This window comes from Pseudochaenichthys georgianus, chromosome 1 (assembly GCF_902827115.2).
Source record: "Pseudochaenichthys georgianus chromosome 1, fPseGeo1.2, whole genome shotgun sequence".
NCBI lineage: Eukaryota > Metazoa > Chordata > Actinopteri > Perciformes > Channichthyidae > Pseudochaenichthys > Pseudochaenichthys georgianus.
In genome coordinates, this window is record NC_047503.1 from 17,151,126 (window position 1) to 17,174,272 (window position 23,147).

Here is a 23,147-nt window from a genome sequence, read left to right on the forward strand (position 1 = left end):
AAGTTTGTAATTATAATTATTTATACTAATACGATCCTTTTTAATCACAAGGCTGTTATTGTGTTATTTTGATTTTAAAACATGTTTTTATTTTTCTCCTACTGACAGAAATGGGCTTCAATAGTGACTAGTATCCTTACATTACTACCACAATACATTAGCAATCGATAAGTAATTTCTCATACTGAAAATAAACACAACAGCAAAGCATTATGAACCAATGTTTATGTAACCAGCACTCTGTTTATAACAGTTTGAACCCTCAGGGTCCATCAACTGGTTCATCCTCCAACGTCTTCTTCTCCTTCTCAATTTGGGGCCATTCATCTACAGAGGCTTCAGATGCCTGCGGGGAAAACAGACAGATGAGCAGATGAGGGTGTCTTTTTTCTTGTTTAAATAACCAGCTGATTTGGTTTGTAGGCATTTTGTTATTCAAGTGGTTGAGAGAAAACCAGACTGATGCAATTCCTCTTGTCTCTGTTTTCAGGCTGTAAGGAAATACCTGTAGAAGAAGTTGTTAATACAGCCTTGGCAAGAATTGCTGGCACAACAACCCAAAAAAAGGATGACGGACAGTATCTTTAGTACTATATACTATCGTTTCAGATATGTAGAGAAAATGTTGCTAATATTATAGTCTTTTTCTAACCAGAGGCTCATGGCTGCAGCGATTTCTTTTTTGTCGTTTCAAGAAACTGCATACCCTGTTGTACCAGTAGAATTACAATGAGCTAAAAGATTATTGTGACATTTTATATAAATCATTTTGATCCCACCTGATCAAATTCAGCACCACTGGCTGTGTTCAATACATCAGTATCCTCATTGTACTCTGAACAATCCTGTTAGGGGAGAAGAGCTCTGTGTCATTATTTATCCAAATGAAAATACAATGTGCCATTATTAAACTGGCTCATGTGAGAGTGAATGATAGGGGAAAGTGAATACGATGAAACAGAAATACTGACTAACCAGCACGTCCTCATATGCAGTCATCATTCTCTCCATCTCAAAGCTCAACCTGAGAGGAGAAAGGTGATAAAAGATGTCATACAGGTTAATACATTTGTAAAAGGTGCAGAAAGTAATGTGATATAAGCCTAACTACATAAGTTGCTGATGCCATCACTGAGGTCAGGGGAAAGTGGCAGTGTGGTTTTTTGGAATATAGACCTTTAAACAACCTGAGGACTAGTGTATACAGTTACACCTAAATTAAACATGATGATTTGTTGAGGACGCGATAAAAGAAAACATGATAACGTTTCTTTAGAGCTAAATAAATTGAGTATTTGTCTGCCAGCGTCATATCCTTGACATTTGGCATTCGCAGAATCATGTAGCAAAATAATATGAATATGAAAAGATACACTGAACAAACAACAATTGCTCCCAGTTTTCATGAGCTAAAATCAAAGATGTAATACTTTTTCTATGTACACAAAAAGCCTATTTCTTTCAAATATTGTTCACAAATGTGTCTAAATATGTGTTAGTGAGCACTTCTCCTTTGCAGAGAAATCCATCCACCCCACAGGTGTGGCATATCAAGATGCTGATCAGACAGCATGATTATTACACAGGTGTGCCTTAATTAGGCTCGTCACAATAAAAGGCCACTCTGAAATGTGCACTTTTATCATTACTTTGCAGAAACTCTGCTTGAACATCAAAATGTTGAGCTCGAGTAGGACATGTTTGCTTTTACTCCGGATATTCATAACTTTCCTAATTTTACAGATATTACCAATAATTCATCCAAATGTTCGCCTATACAGGAACGAATGGAGAAACCCTTCAGACTTGAAACATCGTCATGCAACTTCAACTGCTAACTACTCCTTCATACTTTCACTCAGAAACCTCATTCAAACTTTAAAATGTTACACATCTTTCTGACGTTGTTCATATTACAAAAGGATATTCTTTACGTTTTTGTTATTGTATCCCAAAATGTATTCCAAACTCACTGTTGATTCTGTGAGTCTTAACTGTGAACGAGAGGCTTTATTTGGAGCTATTAGAAAACCTGTTGTTGTTCCTGTTGAAAGTTGTGTACCATGTTAACACACAGGATATCATTACACATCCGTCATTTCACATGTGTGAGCATAAACCCACAAAACCATAGATGAACCGGATTTAACATTATTGTTAATGTTTTGGACCCTTCTATGAAAGCTGTGGTTTTATGGCACCCAGCATGGAAACAGGGTGTGTTGTTTTTCTTCACATAGCATAGGCCATTGTTTCTTTTCAGTTGCTGATGGTTGATGAACTGACGACATGTTATTCTTTCCTGGGGAATAAGAAGCACAGTTCTCTCTTCACAACAGGAAGTGACAGCTTTATGTGAAATTGGGTCATAATTTTTCTTTTTGGGCATGTCTGCTTTTTGTTGATAGTGACAACTTTGAAAGAGAAAGGAACAGGGAGGGTAGAGGGGAATCTAACTCGAGCCACTGCAGTAACCACTCAGCCTTCATACATTTGGCGCAACACCTACCAGGTGAGCTACCAAAGCACTGAGTATTTTTCAAAGTGTAGGAATTGAACAGAGAAAAAACTCACAGAGTCTTCTCTTCATACTGCCTTCGCCCTGAAACAAGAGCAAAAAAAACATGATCTCACAGAAGCAAAGACAAAGTTGCCACATTACCAGATAAAAACAGGACTCAGACACTCACTGTATATCACTCCATTGCAGCAACAAATGGAGACCAGGACAACCAGGGCTGTGAAACATCCAAATACAACTGCCACCACCAAGACAGGGAGACGATTTAGCACTGGAGGAGCAGGGAGAAGAAATAAACGTGCAGTTCTCACCTGTTACTCTAATCAATCAGTGTATGAACTGTACCTTCTTTATCCATGTACAGCCTTTTGCTGCTTATGGTGGTGGCATTGTCAAAGCTGTCGGACACTTCACAATGGTACGTTCCAGTACTGCTCCTCCCAACAGACAGCAGGAGTCTGGACTCTCCTGGATCCTGGTTGACCACGTAGTAGAAGCTTCCTCGACCATGCAGGAGGGTTTTGTTGAGGAACCACTGGTACCGTGGAAAAGATCCCTTCGCTGCCTTGCAGTAGAACCTCAGGTCAATCACAGCATAGTTTTCTCCAATGTCATAGTCGTAATGCATCGTCACTGGCCCTTAGGGGTGGGCGATATGACGATATATATCGTCGTGACGATATTAGGTCTCCACGATATGCTTTTTCAGAGATATCGTCCTATCGTGATAAAAAAAAAAATTGAAAAAAAAAAAAAAATTGCGGGAGGGGAAGAGGTTCTCCGTGCGCGGCGCAGGAGGCTATGACAGCGGATGGAGAGCCTCTTCCCCTCCCGCTCCCCCAGCCTCACCTACTGATTTTAATTTCACCATATATCAAGCCCGATCGATTTCACAATGTCAGCGCACCTCTGCTTTCGTTCAGTCCGAGTTGTTTGACACGCTCCCAAAGTCCCCGCCCCCTTTCTTTGCAGCGAGCAGGGCAGGCATTCCATAAAGGGGCTCCTTATGAAAAGACTAGCAAACGGTGGAAAGACATAACTGACGCTGTGGCGTTTTATGTTTTTCCCTTCAGTTATGCTAAAGTCTTTTATTACACTTCAAGTCTACTCTAAAGTTTACATTTTAATTGTTTGGCACTGACTTTTCCTCATTGATGTTTTATGTTTTACTTAGTTATGTTACCCTCCTTTTCATGTTTATTGATGTTCACTGCTCACTTGTTTATTCAGGGTTTCATTTCAGAAATAAAACCAGCTTGAAATGCTATTTTGGTCTGTTACTCCTTTTTGTTTTAGTTTCTGTTACCTTGTAGGTGCTTGTACTGTTAAGTAACTTGAAAAATAACCATAATAATCTACATGAAAAAATATCGTGATATATATCGTCTATCGTGATACTGCCTGAAAATATCGTGATAACATATTTTTCAATATCGCCCACCCCTACTGGCCCTCCAACCGGGACTGTTGGAGAACAGAGGCGCCATGGATGACCATTAAAAGAAAGTAGTCAGTACCACAGTTTTGTGTCAGCAGTTTCAAAGAAATCACATACCCACTTCTAGGGGAATCCATTGACTGGACTCAATCCGGTCTCCATTGTTTGCCTGGCACTGGAGCCATCCCATTGGCCGGTCCAAGACCAATGGGAGCTTAAATGTGGCGTTTCTATCATCAACCGTCGTATTGACAACCAATTCTGTCCTGTTGTATAGCGAAAAGGTGACAGGTGGAGACCCTTTTGCGGTCTGACAGGCGACCACGGCAGAATAGTTGTGGGAATCTTCCTTTAACACGGTGAAGGAGATGTCAGGGATTGACACAAGGTCTGAGGGAGTAAGATGGAGGAGAATGTTACCTTTCAAAGAGCAATATCATAGCTATATAGTTTGAACCTGAGAGATAATAAAAAAACAGCTAACCTTTTACTGTGATTACCACTTCAGAGCTGTTGCTGAAGAAGACATCTGTTTCGTTAAAGTGGTTGCTGGCAATACACATGTAGGAGCCACTGTCTTCAGATGTAGTTCTGAGGGTAACACAGAAATCATTTCAACAGATTTCATTTTACTCGTTGAGTTATAAATAAGCAGCCTTTATGAAAAAGTATGGGAGAGATGGGAAATGAATCAGAGACCACAGGAAGTTGCTTAACCAAGGCGTATCTAACATTTTCATGATAACAGAACACCCAGACAACTACCCAGAATCACCATTACCATAGCGTAGCAAAAACATCACAACCAATAACCACTCTGTGCGGAACTAGTTTGATGTATGCACTAAACGCATTCACTACACAGGACAGAATAGTTATCCAAATACCAAATAAATAGATAGCAGCAAGACAATCTCAATAGGAATACACTGACCTGTTGATCGAGAGATGGTCATCAACAACATAGCGGAGACGAGACGGAGAGACAAGCCGACCGTTCAGCAGCCACGTGTAGGAGACATGATTTCCAGCGTGGGGCTTACAGTAAAGATCCAGTGTCTTCCCCTCAAAAAACTCCTCTGGACCTGAACTGACAACAATCTCTGCCTCATTCACAGGTTCTGCAGAAAAGACAGAGCAAAAAAAAGGTAAACCCTAAATAATTCTTATTCCAGATATACAATAATATTTCTTAAATGATATATAGTGTCTGAATGTATAGCTAGTTATACTGCTGCTCTAAGAATGTCAGGTAAAAGTCTCAATCGAAAATAATTTACAGTTAAATTAAAGAAACAATGATATGCTCTCATCTTACTTACTCATTAGAGAATTCACCTTGTAGGTTAAATGCATGGAAGGACAGTCACTTGCAGACTGCAGTTTCAGATGAAGATTGGAAAAAAGCTTGCACTGCTGCTTATATCAGGTCTATTAATACACGACTGAAACTAATAGAGTATAAATGGTTGTGCAAACAAATGTGAACCCGGTTGATTAAACCGATACAACAAAAATATATCATATACATGCACAAAATGCTCAGAATCCAGGGGAACATTAAGGTGTTCTGGGAAGAGAAGATAATTTCAAAGCAGATTTGACTGGATCCAACGTTTTTTCTGTTGAGTTTGTATCCAGAAAAGCATAAATATAGTAAACATGAGCGAATATTTATAGACCTCAGCTTGCTCTACGCCAAAACCTGTATTGCATTGTTTTGGAAAAAGGCTCACAGCCAGAGCATCACTCATTGGTTGGGACGGATGCTGTGACGGATATCTTATATTAAGGTCCAGACAGCATGTGTTTGAGAATGTATGCCCTTCAATGATTATGTAAAGGATCTGAATTTTGTCTTTTCTTTTTATGCATAAGGTTTTCATATGATTGCCTTGTGTTATACGGATGAAGCAGGATTTTTTTTATGTCTCTTGTTTTTGTTCTTGCTTTTGTGTTATAAAATGTTTAATTAAAACATTGTGGGAAAAAAATAATGTCAGGTCAAAGTCTTAATTAGAAACAATTTACAATTAAAGTAAAGAAACAATTATAAGTACATACAGACAAAATGCCCAAGCTGAGACAAATAGCACTTTCTTAGGTTACTGTAACAGGGAAGCCATTTTGCAACACATGATATATTTCTGGTAATAAAGACACTCACCAAGGACCTTCAGGTACTGAGTGTAGCTGACAGTGGGCTCTATGTCAGAGTTGTTCTGAGCCTTGGCCACACACTCCAGGTTGCCCTCATGGTTAGGTTTAACTACAATGGGGAAGTTTGCAACCTCCCCATTCAGGGAGGTGTAAAAGCCCAACACCTTGCCACGGTCACCCTCCCTGGAAGATGTTGATATTTGTAAGGGATTTTCTATCAATACTTAATGAATGTTAATGCCATGGTTAGATATAATATGAACAAAACTCACTTAAATAACTGCAGCAGGATCGTTACATTCTTCGGATAGATTTCCAGTTTACAATGAAAATCGGCAATGCTTTTCACCAAAGCCACTGAAGGGCCCATAAGCTCTGGACGCCCCAGGACTGACTGACCTATCAAAATACAAGATACATTTGAAAGAATGCACAACCACTGTAAAGACTAAATAGAGTCACACATTTGCACTTGTAGTAACTGAGCATACAATAACAATACAACTGACTTACTGCTCTCCTTGCTACAGCAAAACAACCCTGTAGAGAGAGGGAAAACAAATGGTTTTGTAGTCGTATCATTTTAAGTGTAATGAAGAGCAGTGTGTGGTGAGTAGCTTACCCAGTATGACCACAAAGAGGGAAGCAGGCATTCTTGAAGAAAACGTATTAGTTTGTACCTCAAAAATTATTACGCGTTGCTATGCAAGAGTTCTGACAGTTTGGAGTGTGAGTTAAAAAACACACACACACACACACACACACACACACACACACACACACACACACACACACACACACACACACACACACACACACACACACACACACACACACACACACACTTAGAGACATGTGCAAATAGCTGATAGTGCCACATGACACCCTCCTGCAGTACCATCCCTCGTACCATCAAGAGATAGTCAGTGGTGTTATATTTATATCAAAACAACATACGTCAGAGGCAATATGAAGAGTTAAAGTTGTTATCAACCATAATTGATTTTATTGCTTTGACTGAAAACAAAAAACAAACTTCACTTAAAATTAAATGTTTTATTTGTAAACACATGGCAGTATACAGTAATTGTGCTTTAAACATGATCTGTCACTCTTTTTAAATGAATGTTACACCTTTTTAGCCATTACTGTCACCATACCTGCGGAACAATATATAGCTACAGAAAAAACATTTAAAGAAAATACAAAATTAGCATGAAGGGATGACCAATTTAACAAGGGTGATATGATCCTCCTGTGTCATATTGTGGTCTCTACGGTCTAAAACAGAGAGAGAAGAGAGTTATACATTGGACACACTGCGTCTTATGTATTAAAAACAAAAAAATCACTTTATTTCAGCATACAGAGATGGTCAATGCAGTTTTATTCGAAGAATCAAGAAGTAATTCAATATTGATTTACAGTGATTGTACCTTAATGCCATTTTTAAATACTTGTACTGTACATGAGTATTTCAATGTTCTACTCCATTACAATTCAGAGGTAACTCGTGTTTCCTTTTACTCCACTACATTTATTTTGTACCTTTAGTTACTTTGCAGATTATGATTAATGATGTGAAATATGTTCAACACTTAAATCAGACTTTACACCTGGAGTAAATTCACAAGCTACCCTGCAGTATACAAAGCTACCTTTACCAGCTGCGATAACACTTTAATTAATCAATAATTATAATCAAAACATATCATATATTATTCTGAAATGAACCAATCTGCATAATGACTTCTTTTACTTTTGGTACATTAAGTATATTTTGATGAAAACACTGTTCTACTTTTGCTTAAGTAACATTTGAATGCACAACTTTGACTTGTAACAGGGTATTCCTACACTCTGGTACTTTTACTCAAGTACAAACTCTGAGTACTTCTACCACCTCTGTATAATTTAGAGTTTTTAAGGAGAAAATGGACCCGGGAGACCAACTGGAAGTTTAACATTTAAACACTTCGTCCATTTTTCCTATAAAAGCTATTAATCATATGTCAGGCATAGTACATATTAAATTATAGAAAACTAAGAGATAAAGTAAAGCAATACTGGACAATGTGTCATAATTAATTAATTTAAAATGATGTGTTTATGTGAGGTCTGTGTCAGAATGTACCTGATTCTGAACAACCAAGTCTCTGGACAAAGGTCCGTCCTGTTCGCTGGACGTGGATGCAGAAAGAGGAAGTGTGTCAAAACTGGGAGAGAAGTCACAAACATTGTTGAACAGGTTAATAAGAGTTATAGATCAATAAACCTTGTGAGGTCCATTAAGATTAAACGTACCCTATTATAGCAACTTGGTCACGATCTGTAAATAAATGAAGGGTGAAGACACAAAAACAATTAATATAAATTAACTTCGTATTTCCATGTAACTGATTTTTATTTCTCCTTCACACACACAAATACCTGGATTCTGGTCGAACATCTTGTATATGCAGCCCAGGGCAACTGCCAATGTCACAAAATGAAAGCAGTAGAACGCAATGGTGAGGATCTCAATGGTGTTCATGAAAACCTCTATGGAAGAGAAGGGACAAGGCCACTGAAGTATAACAAACTGCAGGGCAGCATGTAAGACATTTAAATACACAATATGGGATTTTTACTTGATGGTGTTTCAGTGGAAGATGTTGCTTCAGGCATGCAGTTGAGGATCCTGTCTGATCAAGAGTAAAACAATTGTGATGTGGTACACTAACTAGTGCAGAAATCCCTCACAAAGAGGACATTTTACAAAGGCACGTGTGACATGTTAGAAAAAACATTTAGCAAGATTAGGTGTTTTGGCAATTTGGCAACCATAAAGTAAAGCAGTTCGCTTACATCACTGGCGTTAAGATTGACGCGATGAACTAGCTAAACACAGTAACGCATCAAGCAAGTGCAACAACAAAGGACATAGCAAGGCAGCTCATTTTACTTACGAGTTTAAAGAAACAAGACCATCTTGGCTTCTATCTCAAATCATTTTATCTCGCAAAGCTATTTCCAACAACTACAAGCCAGTAGGATATTTACTAACTCAAGTCACACAAGTAAAAAGTTACGCAAAAAGAGTCATACCACTGCGAACCATAAGTTTGCTAATTATGTAGCTGGAGCTAGCAGCTGGTTAGCTTAGCTTAACATAAAGACGGAGGCAAACAGCTAACCTGGCTATACCCAAGGTCATAAACTTCAGCTGCTGGCACAATAAATTATCTCGTTAGTTTAACCTGAACAAAGAATTAAAACGATTTCAATTCTTCTCTTCTCCACTTTTTGAAGACCTCATAGTGACTCCACTATGTCACCTTGCCAAGGCTGACCAGGATAGCTGTTGTGATGAGCTATTTGTTTCCCCCTTGTTTCCAGTTTTTTTGACACCAAGATTTTTCGAGCCCTTAGTCTAGATCAATTTTACCTGTGACTTGGACCTGCACGGCCTCACTCTCCACCCAGTGCCCAGAGTCATTGTAGCTGTCCCTGGCCCTGCAGCGGTAATACCCAGACTCCTCTGGTCCAACCTTAGTCAGGACGAGGATCCGTCTATGGTCAGTTAGGGCATAGTGAGGCGGGTCGGGCTGAATATGGGAGTCCCTGTGAGTCTCAGGGGGGAGGACAGAGTCGTTCAAGAGCCAGGAGTATTCAGGGAAAGTTCCTCTGCTGACTCCACAGCTCAGCCTGGCAGCGGTCAGTTTGGAGTCACCTCTGTAGAGATATTCTACCTCGACTTTCACATCACCTCCGACTGGGACTGGACAAGCAAGGGGAGGGAAACGACAGAAAGATTAAAAAGACCAAAAAGGGTAGGCCATCACAGAGAGACACATTTCTTTGACATGTCGGTGTAGCACATACCCACTTCCAGAGTCAGAGGCTCACTCATCAGCTTCTGCACCTCAGTATTCACCCGACATCGAACAGTGCCCATGTCCAACCCCGGCACCACAGCGACGGAGAACCACGCAGCAAGGGATTCAGTAGCTGTGACTGATCCCACTTCTTTGTCATCCAGTAGAAGAGAGATGTTGACCGGAGGACTCCCTCTTGTTGACCAGCAGGTCACGTTGCCACTGGGACTGGCTCCCGGATTTGAGATGGAGAAAGAGATCCTTGGTTTTGAAACATAGACTGGTGGAGAGGAGAAGATACAATACATGTTAGGCTGCAGTGAAACAAAACTAAACAGAATATCAAGCAGGTATTATTTTAATATACTTTTGTTGATGTATACCTTTGACTGTCACTTTGACCTCAAAGCTGCTTGAGAACCTCCTGGTGTCCTGCACATTGGACCAAGCCATGCAAGAGTAGTACCCAGCATGCTCTGGAGTCACCTTCCCCATCACTAGCTTGTTCCCAGTGTGGTGAAAGAGAGGAGAGGTTGAAGAAGTTACTTCCTTTCTGTTGAAAAACCAGGTGTAGGAGAGGTGGGAGCCCTTTGTTGCGTTGCAGCTCAGTTCAATACAGGAGCCCTCGTAGGCGACTGGGGGATACGGTTGAGAGGTCACTCTGGTGTTTGATGCTGGAGCTGGAAGTTTGGGAATGATCGATGGTTGGGGAGGAGAGGAAAGGTTCAAGTTTTTAATTGATTTTTTCCGATAAAATAACCGTGATATTGAAGGATATTGAATAGTTTTGAACTGTATGCTGTATTTAAAATATTGGCACTGCTTTCCTTGCAGTCAGACAGCTATACCGTTTATGTTTCTGACAGGGAACTGAAGCCGTTATCTAAATCAGGTTACTAGACTGAGGAGGTAGAGCGGCCTGCACTATGTGGTTTGATCCCTGGCTCCTGTAGCCTACACGTTAAAGTGTACTTGGCCAAGATACTTAAACATACATTGCTTGTGAGTTTGATAGATTGCTGGCTTGTCTTTTACTGTTCTAATGAAAATCTATTATCTCGCCCAAAGCGACCAGACTCCATTTAAAAAACCTGAAATTGAACTTACAGAACACAGGAATAGCCTGTCTATGGCTGCTCTGATTGGGTTGTGGTTTGACTTTGATCATTCCGAACAGGAAATACAAATATGTATGTATTTTTTGGTCTGCCTTTCTTTTGGGTGGCTGAAATAACTTCTGTCTCTTCCTCCAGATTTGTGGTGTGCCAACGGCTTTCTACAATAGGCAATACACTGATTGTGGAAAAGTACTGCATACAACACAACTGCAAAACATCCAAACCCTCTCTCTAAAGCTCTAACAGGATATATAATCTCTGTCTCTTACTCACTGACTACAGTCAGCTTGATACTGTTGCTGACTGCTGTGCTTCCTCCTGTTGTCGCCCTGCAGCGGTACGACCCCTCTAATGCTACAGTAGCCTTCAGGTAGAATGATGCCGGTTGTTCCCCTTTGAGATCAGCAACGGTGGCCATCAGGACTCCATCACCCCCCATCAGCTCGTATGTGACTGGCAGAGAGGAATTAGGTGCAATGCAGCGTAAAGCCACACTGGAGCCGAGGTAGGCCATGACTGGACCAGTCAGGACTGGGCGAATAGAGATCGACCCTCCTGATAAAACAGGTAGTGTGGTTGAAAAGTACCCATTACAAGTTTTAAAGAGATGTTGAGCAGTTAAAGGCAGCACATTATTTGAATTAGCTATAAGATTAAAGAATAACATCAGAGAAGTCCTAAAGCAAAAATATTGTCTGAAGGACAACTATACAAACTTACCTAACCTGATGAAGAAACTGGCCAGAGCTGAAATAAAAAAACACATTGCAGTAAGAATATTAATCCACTAAAATATAAATATATTATACTATTTACAATAATTTAGACTAACTCACCCAAAATTGGCAGTAAATTAGGAGTTTGTACTCTCTTCATAACAGTGCTCCGCATTTATCTTAGACATATGTTCAGTCTGAGTGTTTGCTTGCGTGTGTGTGTGCGGTGTGTGTAAAAGCTAGGGGTGTTACACATGTGTTGGAAGTAGATAAGATAATAGGCTGCATGTTTGGCTCATTTTACAGAACAAATGAAGCAACAACAAAAATAAGTATAAACCAAAAATGTTTAATTATCGAGATATTTGAAAAACATTCACAGGTCATTGAATTCAGGTAAAGAAACATTTTGAAAAACAACTTAATACTTTGAACATCATATAAATGATGATATAATAACATTCGTTTGCATGAATTCTGAATTTACTGTAACAATGAAAGTTGAATTTTTTCTGAACACTGTTACAAAAGGACGATAAAAAAAGAGTTGAATCCCTTTAAACAATAACTTTAAACATAAGGTTAAAATAAAAACTTTGCAGAAAGAGCCTACAACCACAACCTTATCTTCATATCATGTAACTGGAACAGTGAGTTCCAGTTTCACTTTTTTTTTCAGCCACTTGACTTTTTCAGCCACAGACTTGAATTAGTTTTCATGCGATGGAGTCAGTGGTTGGTTCTCTTCAATGGTAGCAGGACGCACTCTGCAGGGGTTTCTCTGACGTCTGAGCATTGTGGTATGCTGTTTCACCAGGAAGCGCTTATCAGAGCTGCTCTGTGGGGGGGAAGACACACAAGTCTATAGACACAACAACACTTTGATACACTAACCATAAACCAATGACTGATTCCCTTGCAACAACCAAATCATATGTTTTCTCATCTTGTCTATGACAAATGAAATATGTTAGTCGTTTGATAACATGTGACTAACCATCACCAGCATTTCTTTCAGTCTCTCGATGGCCTTCTGATTGGCTCGTCCCCGTGACACATATGAGGTTAAGATTAGACTGAGGAAACAGAATAATATATCCATTGATGATTATTATTTTCACATGATATAAGCAGCTGTACACACTGTGCTTCCAGTTCTCTCACCCAAGGCTATAACAGTCTGATAGTATATTACATTTGTTTTCTTTCAAACCGGAAAAACTGGTCAAAAACATAACCAGTGTTTTTGAATAAACCTGTTGCAGACTTACATCTCAGCAAGTATGAGCGGCAGGGCGAAGGCCGACGAGGCCAGGTAGCGGAGAGTGGACTGCGCCGGGCCTGGGAGGCTGTCCACACACACTCCTGTCACATTAAACACACTTTGTCCATTTCCGAATGGACCACATGAGGACCTGGAAGGGAAAAATACGGAGGAAAAAAACAGCAAAAAAGAACATTTAAAATGGCTAAAGAAACAAATAGGGTGTATTGAGAATCAACACTGCTACAATAGTATGTTGGCTGCAACTCAAAATTATAGTTAAAAAGTACATGTGTGTGCCTTCTGGCTGGTAGAGGTTGAGGCCCAGTGTGGCTGCAGCCATGAGGAGACCGAGCAGTAACATAAAGTGGAATAAAACGGAGGAGCTGGAGCCTCGAAACATCCTCTGCTCTGCCACGCAGCACCGCAGGACCGAGAACTGAACACAGAGAGAGAAAAAGACATGGACATGGACTGTTCAAATACAGTTGATGGTCATTAGTGCATCTTGTGCACAAGTCCATCTACATCAAACAAATACCTGCAAACAGTCTTATGTTACAGACTATTTCTTGTCTGGATTCAGTAATTTCATGTATTTTCAGCCTTTTGCCTAATGACGACAGGACTAGGAGGTCACTGTACCAACCAGTGTACACATAAAACCAAAACATTTTTACTTTCGATTTTTCTTACAGTTGAAATTAGATAAAACAGGTTATTATGAGAGATAAAGAGGACCTAGCCTGGCTATCTTTTATCCCCTGTTTCCAGTCTTTTTGTTAAGCTAAGCTAATCTTTCTGAGCTGAGTAAAAAAGCTTATTTTATCCAAAATCATTCCTTTATTTAAGGAATTTGTTAACCAATTTGTGCAAAGATCATCATGTTGCCAAACAAATAATGACATCCACCTGAATGTCAGTATTTTGGTTGATCCAAAGTATCTATTAACTTATATGTTTGTATTTATTGAAGTAGTATTACTATTTAGTTTATAGTGAGATAAGTTCTATCTTTTTAGGGCGTTGTTCTTCTGTTCATTTGGTGACATTAATGCCCGTACTTGATTATGATCTGGATTTAAACATTGAGAGACCAAAAGAGACACCGTTTTGTGTCAGAGGGTCTATAACTCTCACGTCCCAGACAACCTTTTGGATGTAGAAAGTGGCCATCAGTGTGACGGCTTCTATCAGCGGCAGAAGAGGGCAGTAGAAGACTCCAACCCAGGATACAGTCTGACTGTACACCAGATCCAACACATTGAAAGGGACCAGGAAGCGTTGTTTTCCCCACAATCGGGCCAGAAAGGATGAGGGATACTTCTCATGCAGCAGCCTGTCAGATATTAAGATAATTGGAAAAGAACGGACATGAATCTTAAATAGAAAGTAAAACTTCAACCTTTCCCTATATAATCAGAATCAGAAACGGGTTTATTGCCATGTAGGTTCACACGTACGAGGAATTTGACTTGATGTCATGGTGCATACATAAAATATAAAACTTTTTTAAAAAGTACACAGATATCGAACTATATTAAGAACTTCGTAATGCACATTAATGTAATGTAAATATAGTAAGATAGCAATAAAATAAAGCAGACATTTACAATGAAATGTAGGTAAACCACGGCACTGAATAAGAAAGAAAGAGACGGTTGATCTCAAACAAACCCACTTCCTGGGGTAGTTCAAGAAGAAAGCGTTGCAAAAAGCAGTGAGGAAGTTGAAGATACACAGCTTGTACATCTCTCGACCAAACAAGTTCTCCAAGCATTGAACCGCATGCTGTAAACAAACACAGAAGAAACGGGGGTTTACAAGGAACACACTTAAGAACATATACATCACATATCAGTCTGTATGATGTTACATAAATGTTCCTTACTGTCTTTTTGGTTGTTTTGAAGATGAAAAATAAGTAGATCCCCAGTGAAGCCAGCTTTAAAAAGATGCTCCTGAAGAAAAGACAGGGTGAACCAAGTGTGTGTGTGTGTGTGTGTGTGTGTTTGGAACCAAGACATTGATTTGCTCTCGAAACCCAAGTCAAGAAAAAAGTCTCAAAACACCTAGAAATGTCGACTTGCAAGTTTTTCATATAATTTAGTTTTCTTTTTCCACTGCCCACTATTTGTACTGAAACTAAATTGTTATTGGTATCATTTTTTCCAAGTAACAAAACAGAGGTTTTAAGCCAATTTCTAATAAAAAACAATAAAATAAGTGTTGACATGCTGGAAATAATTAATGTCAACATAAGTCCATTCAGAAAATGAATTGGATTGTGAGAGTCCACTTTTTAAATAACATAATTTTAAAAGGGTTTTGTCTGATTGAATTCACAAGTAATTGGAGTTCAAATTCAAGTCAACAAGATGTTTTTTTTATATTGTCAAATTTACTCTAATGTCATATCATTTGTGACTCGGTTCTCAATCGAGTTCAAGTCATGTGACCTGGGTTTTTCTCCATGTGCACCTTACCTCACAAGCGTGGCATTGACCTGCATGGTGAAAGAGTAGTCTTCAAAAGATGAGATCTTGCGGAAGATCTGAGGGAGGAGCAGGTTGACGAAGCTGATGGCTATGGGAGGGAGGTACTCGAGGACCAGACTGACCAACCAGTGGTGTCCAATCTGAGAAGCACAGGAGAGTGAAAGTGTATGAATATATTCACCACATCCAGGACACGGTGGGGAAAAATCAGCAACACAGTCTCACCACGGCCTGCGATGTTTTGGTGGCGAAGTAGATGAGGTAGAAGGCTCCGCCCAGCAGAGCCAGCACGAGTAGGTTGAGGAAGAACCTGAGCAGGTAGAGACGCACCCGCTGTCCAAGTGTCCTCTGAGCCTCGCGCCGGGAGAAACTCTGCTCCTCCAGAAACAGCTGAGGACCAACAGAAAGACACAGGGAAACACTTCTACTGTGAGCGTAGACCTCAATGTTAACTCTATCAAAACATTAGAACAGCAGTGGCAACACCATCAAGAATCATACAGTCTAGCTTCATTAATCACGTGTACACCTCTTCATTTTCCAGGTATTTTCATTTAGAAGAAGATGAAAATCATTAAGAAATAGTAAGTTAAGAAACCCTTTCCCTGGTTCTATCAAGAGGATAGAAACACAAGGTCAACCATTTTTATCCACCATTGTTTCTGCCAATAATCAGTATAATTTCAATAGAGCTAGAGCTGCAAATCTGTAAAGAGTAACTTTGTTCATGAAACTCATGAATGATTTGATAATGATACAAATGATGTAAAAAGCAGTCCCCAACATGATTTGGAACATGTCAACCCAATTTACACCCACAGTATGGACTGACCAGTTAGACCCAACATTATATGGGAAACAAGGGGATGATATGATTGACAGATGTATTGTCTACTAAATTTGCCAGTATTTGGTCAGCTACCAAGGTTAGTTAGAAGAGCGCTTGCTTGTGATATGCCTGTCTACTCACCTTGAGATCGTTTCTTATGAAGCTGTGTTTGAGAGCGGCAGCCGCAGGGTCCTGGATCGTGAAATCCCATCCACAAAATATCTTGTAGCTCACGTTCATACTGTAACGCTTCCCGAGCATCCAGGTGTGCTTGTAGCCAACCGTCGTCCTTGGAGAAGTATAACAGACACTTTCTTTAGAGATACTACGAGGAGTTTTTAGCAAGTTGTGAACAGTTTTATTTAAATAATGATGACTAATGACCTATATATGCAAACAAGGCCATCAGCATCAATGCTTGTCACAGGGTCCGCTCGCCACAAGATCACACGGTTTACAGCACAAAAATAGGAAGAGAAAGCAGGAGGGTATTTTTCTGGGAGAATTTATTTGTTGTTGTTATATTTTGTGGTTATTACTGATACTAGGTCATGACCAACAAAGGGCCCAAGAACAAAAAAACAATACAAAAGACTTTGTTCAGTCATTGAACAGATTCGGTAAACTGGGACTTGAAAAGGTTTCAAAACCTTAGTTTGCACTCTTCCTCCCAGAGTGGTCTAAAATGTATTGTTTAATTAAGGATTTACATTGCGAGACATGATTTTCCATTGATATATGACTCTACGTTAGTGACTTTAACAAAGCTAGATAACACTCTTGCTAATGTTGGTAGCTAACATAGCTTTGTTTGTTGAAGTAACAAAGCATTGCAAAGCTTTCTGTGATTATGAGAAAATGCATGATGACAAAATATGCATTTGCGTCTTTCTTCCACTCACTCCAAAAAACGGATGCATGCAATAGCCAGATCAACATATTTACAAAACGAGGCACATGTTGCTGCGTTATTTGCGGGAATACAATACCACTATTGTCCAGAGGGGCTGCTAAAGTCAACAAAAAAAAGTAAGTTTCATAAAGATATAATGAAAGAGACTATATAACGATTTTGTTCTTGTGCAGTTATATCCTAACTGACCTACGGACCACCAGGATGAGACTGAGGAAGAGGATGGTGAGGATTCCAGCGAGGTACAGCAGAGGTGTGTTCAAGCACTGCATATTCAGGGGACCACGAGTATAGAAACCATAGAAGACCGGAGAACGATCCAGGTAGCCCTGTAGAGAGGAGACATTAGATTACACATATAACACACACACACACACACACACACACACACACACACACACACACACACACACACACACACACACACACACACACACACACACACACACACACACACACACACACACACACACACACACACACACACACACACACACACACACACACACACACACACACAAATCCTTACCGATCCCAAGAAAAAGTCCAAAACTGAGTCATTGCCTCCAAACTTCAGAGGTTCTGCAAAATCACAGAAAACACACTGTGTTTTAGCAGGCATTGAGTTGTGGTTAATGTACTTTACTGTAATCTGTCATTATTGCAGACTCACCACTGCTTTTGGTAATGCCATAAAATAGGGTAGGCCCCAGAATGAAGCCGCAGATGAGAACACAGTGAAGTAGGTTCAAGTGCACCAGGTATCTGAGGAACACAAAGTAAGCCTTCACGCCGACTCCAAACCTGCCTGCAACAGATCAGTCAGGGTTTATAGTGCAGCAGCATTTAGGTAAAATCACCTGGACAACAAGTCCTTATAATGCACTTCAGGCCTTTTTTACCTTCAATGGCGTGGAGAGTGTGTTGCCATGGCAAAAGGCCTGATAAAGCTCCTCCAATCTGCGCCCAAACCCTCTTCCTGTTGATGCTCTGGCTCCGCCTCCAGGACTCGCTGATTTGCATCTTCCTCCTTTCCCTAATTAACAGCATAAGGAAGGTATTTCAAGAATGCCTTTTTATCGAGTTTAAACCTCTGACCCTAAACAGCAAAATACCAATAATAAATGTTTTAATTATGTCTCCTCACTTGAAATGCTGACAGTGTGCTTTTTAAAAGGAGGCAAACAAACACTTTAAGACTGATGAGATGCCATTCTTTTTACTTTAAAAAAACATATATTTAAGAAAGGCTCTCTTCTTAGGGTTAATCAGGAAGTTGTCTCTTGGATTGCAAAGTCCATTTCAGCGGCCCATGATTAACACCATAGGAACTGCCATATTTTCTGTCATCCAAAAAAAAAAGTTTCTGCTTTTTTCTTATGTTTTTAAATGTGACTTTCTGGATCATTTCACATATTCAGTCCATGTCTACATATAAGTAGACATAGCTCATTATAAGTCAATATAGGTTGGGAACAACTGGGTTACAGTTATTAAAACAAAACAATGGTAGGTTGATTAAAAGAAAATCAATTTTATATGTATCTACCAAATGGTGTATGCAATAGAAATCTTGGACCTTATACAGGAGGAAGTCAAAATAAGATCCAGAATGAGAGGAGGCAGATTTGAGGGGTGAAAAAGGTTTCCCACCTGGCGCTTCTCTTCCCCTGAATACAGATGACCATGTTCCTGAGTGGCTGTGTGGGGGCCTTATCTCTGGGTCCACTGGACAGGTGGCCATAGACGCTCTCCTCCCCAGGAACGGGGCCATCCTGGTAGGCCTCACTGGGCTTTCTGCTCTGCTCGGGCCGACTGGCCTGGATACTGGGCAGCAGATCAAATATCTCCGTCTGGTAGTACTCACAGGAGTCCGACGACACAGTGGAGTGAGTGCTCTCATCTTTGGTGAGAAAACACATGAATGTGGATTAAAGTGCATGTTTTCATACGAGATATTTAACTAATCTTAAGGGTAGGGTAACAGGTATAGTCTATTTTTATCAGCTGCATATTATCTTCTTGATATGTCGATCAATTCATAATCAAAAGTGATACGCTGGGTAAGGAAACCAAGGTTATATCCTCAAATGTCTGTCTTTTTATTTCAGTTTTGCTAATCAGTTAACAATGTGCAAACCAGAAATGATTTGGCATTTATGCTTACATTTTTTTTAAATAATCATTAACATACCAAAATAATAGCCCATCAAATAGCATAGGCTAATGCACACAATGAATCAAAGAAGAATTGAGACACTTGAGAATACTAATTTCAGTTTCTGTTTATTAATTTGTTGGATTATAAATATACGAACTATGTTTCTTTACACCTAACAGCTATACCCTCTTGCTTTTTTCTCCTTATCTTTCCTGCAGATGAAATGTCATTAGTGTCTTAGTCATTGCTGGTGTGTAAAAATGATTATCATGAAGTATTTCAATGTTTATATCACTTGTGTAATACTAAAATGCAACCCTTTATTAATTATTATGAACTAGACATGAGAGGGCTAACCAGTTGACATTCAGCACAGTTTAATTGAAGCATTGCAATATTTACTTCGAAATACAGTCACAGTCAGGAACAAGCTAAATGTCGTCTCACACACACACGGAAAATGCACAAGCGCATTTGTATTCTTTTTTGTTACCTGATAGGAGTCTCATGAAGTTGACAGTTTTGTGCTCCTCCATTTTTTCTACCTGCACTTCCTCTTTTCTAATAACTAGTGCTCAAACGCCAATCTCCTGGCTTCACATGAAACACACACATCTCCAGCTGCAACCTAAAGTTGTGAAAAAGTTACTTCCGCAATCTGCATCAAAACATTCTGCATTGCATCCCACATCAACGCTCTCCAAACGTGAGACCCCTGAGCTGCTGATCTAAAGCTAGTGCTGTTCCTCAAATCCTGTTGGTCGGGCTCACTTGGTGGCAGGTGGAGCAAATGTCACATATAGTCACATATAGACTGAATTTGACCGATCACAGGAAATCACATGACAGGATACAGAAACAAGGCGTTGCATTGGTGGCTGGAAATAATTTGACAGCATAACAAACGCCCACACATACACACTATATGCTTAAAACAAGTGAATATGTTGAAGTCCTATCAAATTGTTTATAATGCAGTCTGATCTTGTTTCAGATGATTTTATCTGCGAAATCCACTAAGGAGCAAAGCTATAGAAACATTGTTAACACAGGTTTCAAATTATACTTAGGAATACAATTTGCCACCATAATCAATCAGTTTAACCCTCCTGTTATCCTTGGGGTCAATTTGACCCCATTCAATGTTTAACGTATCTAAAAAAAAATCACATTATTTGTTTTGCTTAGTATTTCATGACTTTTCCTAATTCAGTGCAGACTAATGGGTAAAACATAAAATGAACATGAAGATCTTTCTTAAATGTCCTATACGCACTTTGTACGCATCGGTGTTCCTTGGGGTCAATTTGATCCCAGGCTGTTTTACTAGTATAAAACATATTACAATGTATTTTACACATATTTGTGTTGATTGTGTAGGATGATATTGAGGTGACTATTACATGCAAATGTATCATTGTAAAAAAAAAACTACCCTCTGCTTTAGTTATTGGTCCTTTAACAACATCAAAAAGATCTTACTTTTTATTTCAATCAGTGAGATTTTATGGTGATTTATATATTTGTGATAGTCACATAATAGGAATTCTGGATGTATAAAGGGGTCTGTGGGGGGGAAGGTTGGGGTAATGTTTTATTTAAATGGTTATTTAGGTAGTCAACTAAGACACCTAATGCACAGTGACATACATTTTGGTTAACATTTGGAATATGATAATTTTCTTGAGTTTTATCCTCTGGGGTCAAATTGACCCCAGAGGATAAAGGGTGTAAAGTAAATCTGAGGATAACAGGAGGGTTAAGGTCTAAAGCAGGGGTTCTCAAAGTTTTGACGAGTGAGGGCCAATTTAGGTACCCAATATTTGATTGAGGGCCGCCCAAGAAAAAACGGAACACAAAATAATTCCAAAATAAATCCTTTCTTTATTGTACTAACCAATTACCGCAACTCGCGAGATGCCTAGTTGCCATGCAACCAGGAGTCTAGCAAACTTTCCACAAGCTGTCATTCATAATTTAGGAATGACAACCCAGGGGGCGCAGTTTTACCATTCTTAACCCTCTTAACCCTGTTTTCTTAAATCACCTTTTAAATGTATTTCTTCTAACATGGCACCCCATGTGTTACATATCAAAATGTTCAGGACAATCTCTGGTCTTGCTATATATGCATATTGCTTACCTTAGAGCACTGTTTGATGAGATAAGTAGCTCAAAAGCTTAAAATGTGACATCCGATTTTTGGAAAATCTTCAAAACTCTTGTGAAAACACAAATGTACTCATGTGATCGAATTGTTTTGGTGTTTTAGATTTGGTTACCAAAGTCATAGGATCACAAAAGCAGTGAAATATTTGAATTACACTGTATATAAATGTGTTATACATGTCTAAAATTAAAAAAATGTAATTCAAATATTGAGTAAAATAGGTGTTTATCACTCTACTTTCACCACAGCAGGGACTGAGATACATTAGGACTGAATAATGACTTCATATTACATACCAAGGTTCATGGGATGTGTACAAATACAAATTGAGCATTCAACCTTTTTTTTTCAACCAACAATTTATTATAAATATGTTTTTTTCAACCAACTATTTATATAAATATAAGAAACTGGAAAATCTCACTATTTACAATATTGAACATCAGAACTTTCAACCAACTATTCATTATAAATGTCAAGACAGTGTCAAGGTCTTTGTCTGTCTTCCAAGACAGTGGGTCTGGCTGCTGTGTAGGTGGGGGTGATGGTGCATGGGCTGCTGTGTAGGTGGGGTGTACAAGTGCTATACGAGACCTCCACGAGACCTCCTTGCTGGCTGGGTTGAAGGTGATGGCTGTGGTGGAGCCTTTGTGCTGAGGTGTATCTTGACCTGGTGGCAGCCGCAGATGGAGGTGGAGGCAGCTGTAGTGATGCTGGTCTGCTGGTCCTTGGTGGTGATGGCTCTGGTGAAGGCCCTTGAGCCACAGTAGATCTTGACCTGGGGGCTGGCACAGATGGATGTTGTGGCTGCTGGATAAACGCCGCCATAGGACAATAATTACAACTAATTTAATTGAAATAAAGTTCAAGTAAAATGTTGCTCAAGCACAAATAACAATGCACACATAAAAATAAAGTTTGGGAGGTTGCAGAAGGAGTGTCTCTTGATCTCTCTCTCTCTCTCTCTCACACACACACACACACGCACGCACGCGCGCACACACACACACACACACACACACACACACACACACACACACACACACACACACACACACACACACACACACAGGTATTTCCAGTTACTTTACATTCAGTATAAAATCACAGACACACATATACATAGGCTACATCTGATTACAAAGTCTCATCTGTACAGGACGGTAAAATAATAACAGGCACACATAAATAAATATATGACAAAGTCTCATCTGTACAGAACAGTATGATAAAATAATCGATGGCAAAAACATGTCACTGTAAATGTCTCCATTGTGGGACGAATAAATGATTAATTTAATCATCTACACATGTAATCTCACTTTTACACACCCGAGCGGGCAAGTGGAAAGTACGTTATGCTGGCCCGGGGTGTCTAAATAGTGCTTCCGGGCCAGCGGGCCATTTAATGTCGAGCCCTGCAGGTTACCGGCCGGCCCACATCGTCCGACCGGCCCACTTCAGTACCGGCCCATCGGGATTCATCCCGAACGTCCCGATGG

The 23,147-nt window shown here is 39.7% G+C and overlaps 2 protein-coding genes across 4 annotated transcripts; both read right to left on the bottom strand.

The window, feature by feature from the left end:
* Nucleotides 1-208: 208 nt before the first annotated feature.
* On the bottom strand, nt 209-12,018 carry LOC117452362 (cell adhesion molecule DSCAM). Its single transcript, XM_034090945.1, has 25 exons — nt 11,931-12,018; nt 11,815-11,841; nt 11,368-11,649; nt 10,360-10,656; nt 9,984-10,256; nt 9,547-9,879; nt 8,750-8,803; nt 8,550-8,660; nt 8,424-8,448; nt 8,254-8,335; nt 7,386-7,400; nt 6,742-6,820; nt 6,633-6,659; nt 6,392-6,518; nt 6,127-6,302; nt 4,894-5,080; nt 4,444-4,550; nt 4,077-4,349; nt 3,977-3,985; nt 2,867-3,163; nt 2,691-2,792; nt 2,575-2,602; nt 976-1,024; nt 780-845; nt 209-346 (listed from the first exon to the last, which is right to left on the bottom strand). Exons 1-25 carry the CDS (start codon nt 11,983-11,985, stop codon nt 263-265), a joined length of 3,165 nt encoding a protein of 1,054 aa, XP_033946836.1. The 5' UTR covers nt 11,986-12,018; the 3' UTR covers nt 209-262.
* A 140-nt stretch (nt 12,019-12,158) lies between these two features.
* On the bottom strand, nt 12,159-20,284 carry tmc8 (transmembrane channel-like 8). Of its 3 annotated transcripts, none has more exons than XM_034099153.2 (16): nt 19,969-20,281; nt 18,968-19,217; nt 18,217-18,350; nt 17,988-18,122; nt 17,844-17,896; nt 17,504-17,643; nt 16,543-16,690; nt 15,798-15,962; nt 15,561-15,712; nt 14,966-15,035; nt 14,756-14,865; nt 14,227-14,413; nt 13,365-13,513; nt 13,082-13,225; nt 12,808-12,886; nt 12,159-12,648 (listed from the first exon to the last, which is right to left on the bottom strand). In XM_034099153.2, the coding sequence occupies exons 1-16, from the start codon at nt 20,009-20,011 to the stop codon at nt 12,520-12,522; spliced, it is 2,088 nt and encodes a 695-aa protein (XP_033955044.1). In that variant the 5' UTR covers nt 20,012-20,281; the 3' UTR covers nt 12,159-12,519. The 3 variants fall into 3 exon arrangements, with proteins under 3 accessions (XP_033955044.1, XP_033955106.1, XP_033955185.1); XM_034099215.2 differs by having other exon boundaries at nt 12,555-12,643; nt 19,969-20,283; XM_034099294.2 differs by lacking the exons at nt 12,159-12,648; nt 12,808-12,886 and having other exon boundaries at nt 13,091-13,225; nt 13,375-13,513; nt 19,969-20,284.
* Between the last annotated feature and the right edge of the window lie 2,863 nt (nt 20,285-23,147).

Bases quoted from the DNA above. Each gene is read 5' to 3' on its own strand.
- LOC117452362 (XM_034090945.1), bottom strand. From the start codon at position 11,985: ATGCGGAGCACTGTTATGAAGAGAGTACAAACTCCTAATTTACTGCCA. The intron at 8,336-8,423 runs GTACGTTTAATC...CTTCTCTCCCAG, and splicing joins GACCAAGTTGCTATAATAGG to TTTTGACACACTTCCTCTTT. The intron at 6,660-6,741 runs GTAAGCTACTCA...CTCTCTCTACAG, and splicing joins CCTCTTTGTGGTCATACTGG to GGTTGTTTTGCTGTAGCAAG.
- tmc8 (XM_034099153.2), bottom strand. From the start codon at position 20,011: ATGGAGGAGCACAAAACTGTCAACTTCATGAGACTCCTATCAG. The intron at 18,123-18,216 runs GTAAAAAAGGCC...GATCTGTTGCAG, and splicing joins CACTCTCCACGCCATTGAAG to GCAGGTTTGGAGTCGGCGTG. The intron at 16,691-17,503 runs GTCAGTTAGGAT...TACTTCTCCAAG, and splicing joins CTCATCCTGGTGGTCCGTAG to GACGACGGTTGGCTACAAGC.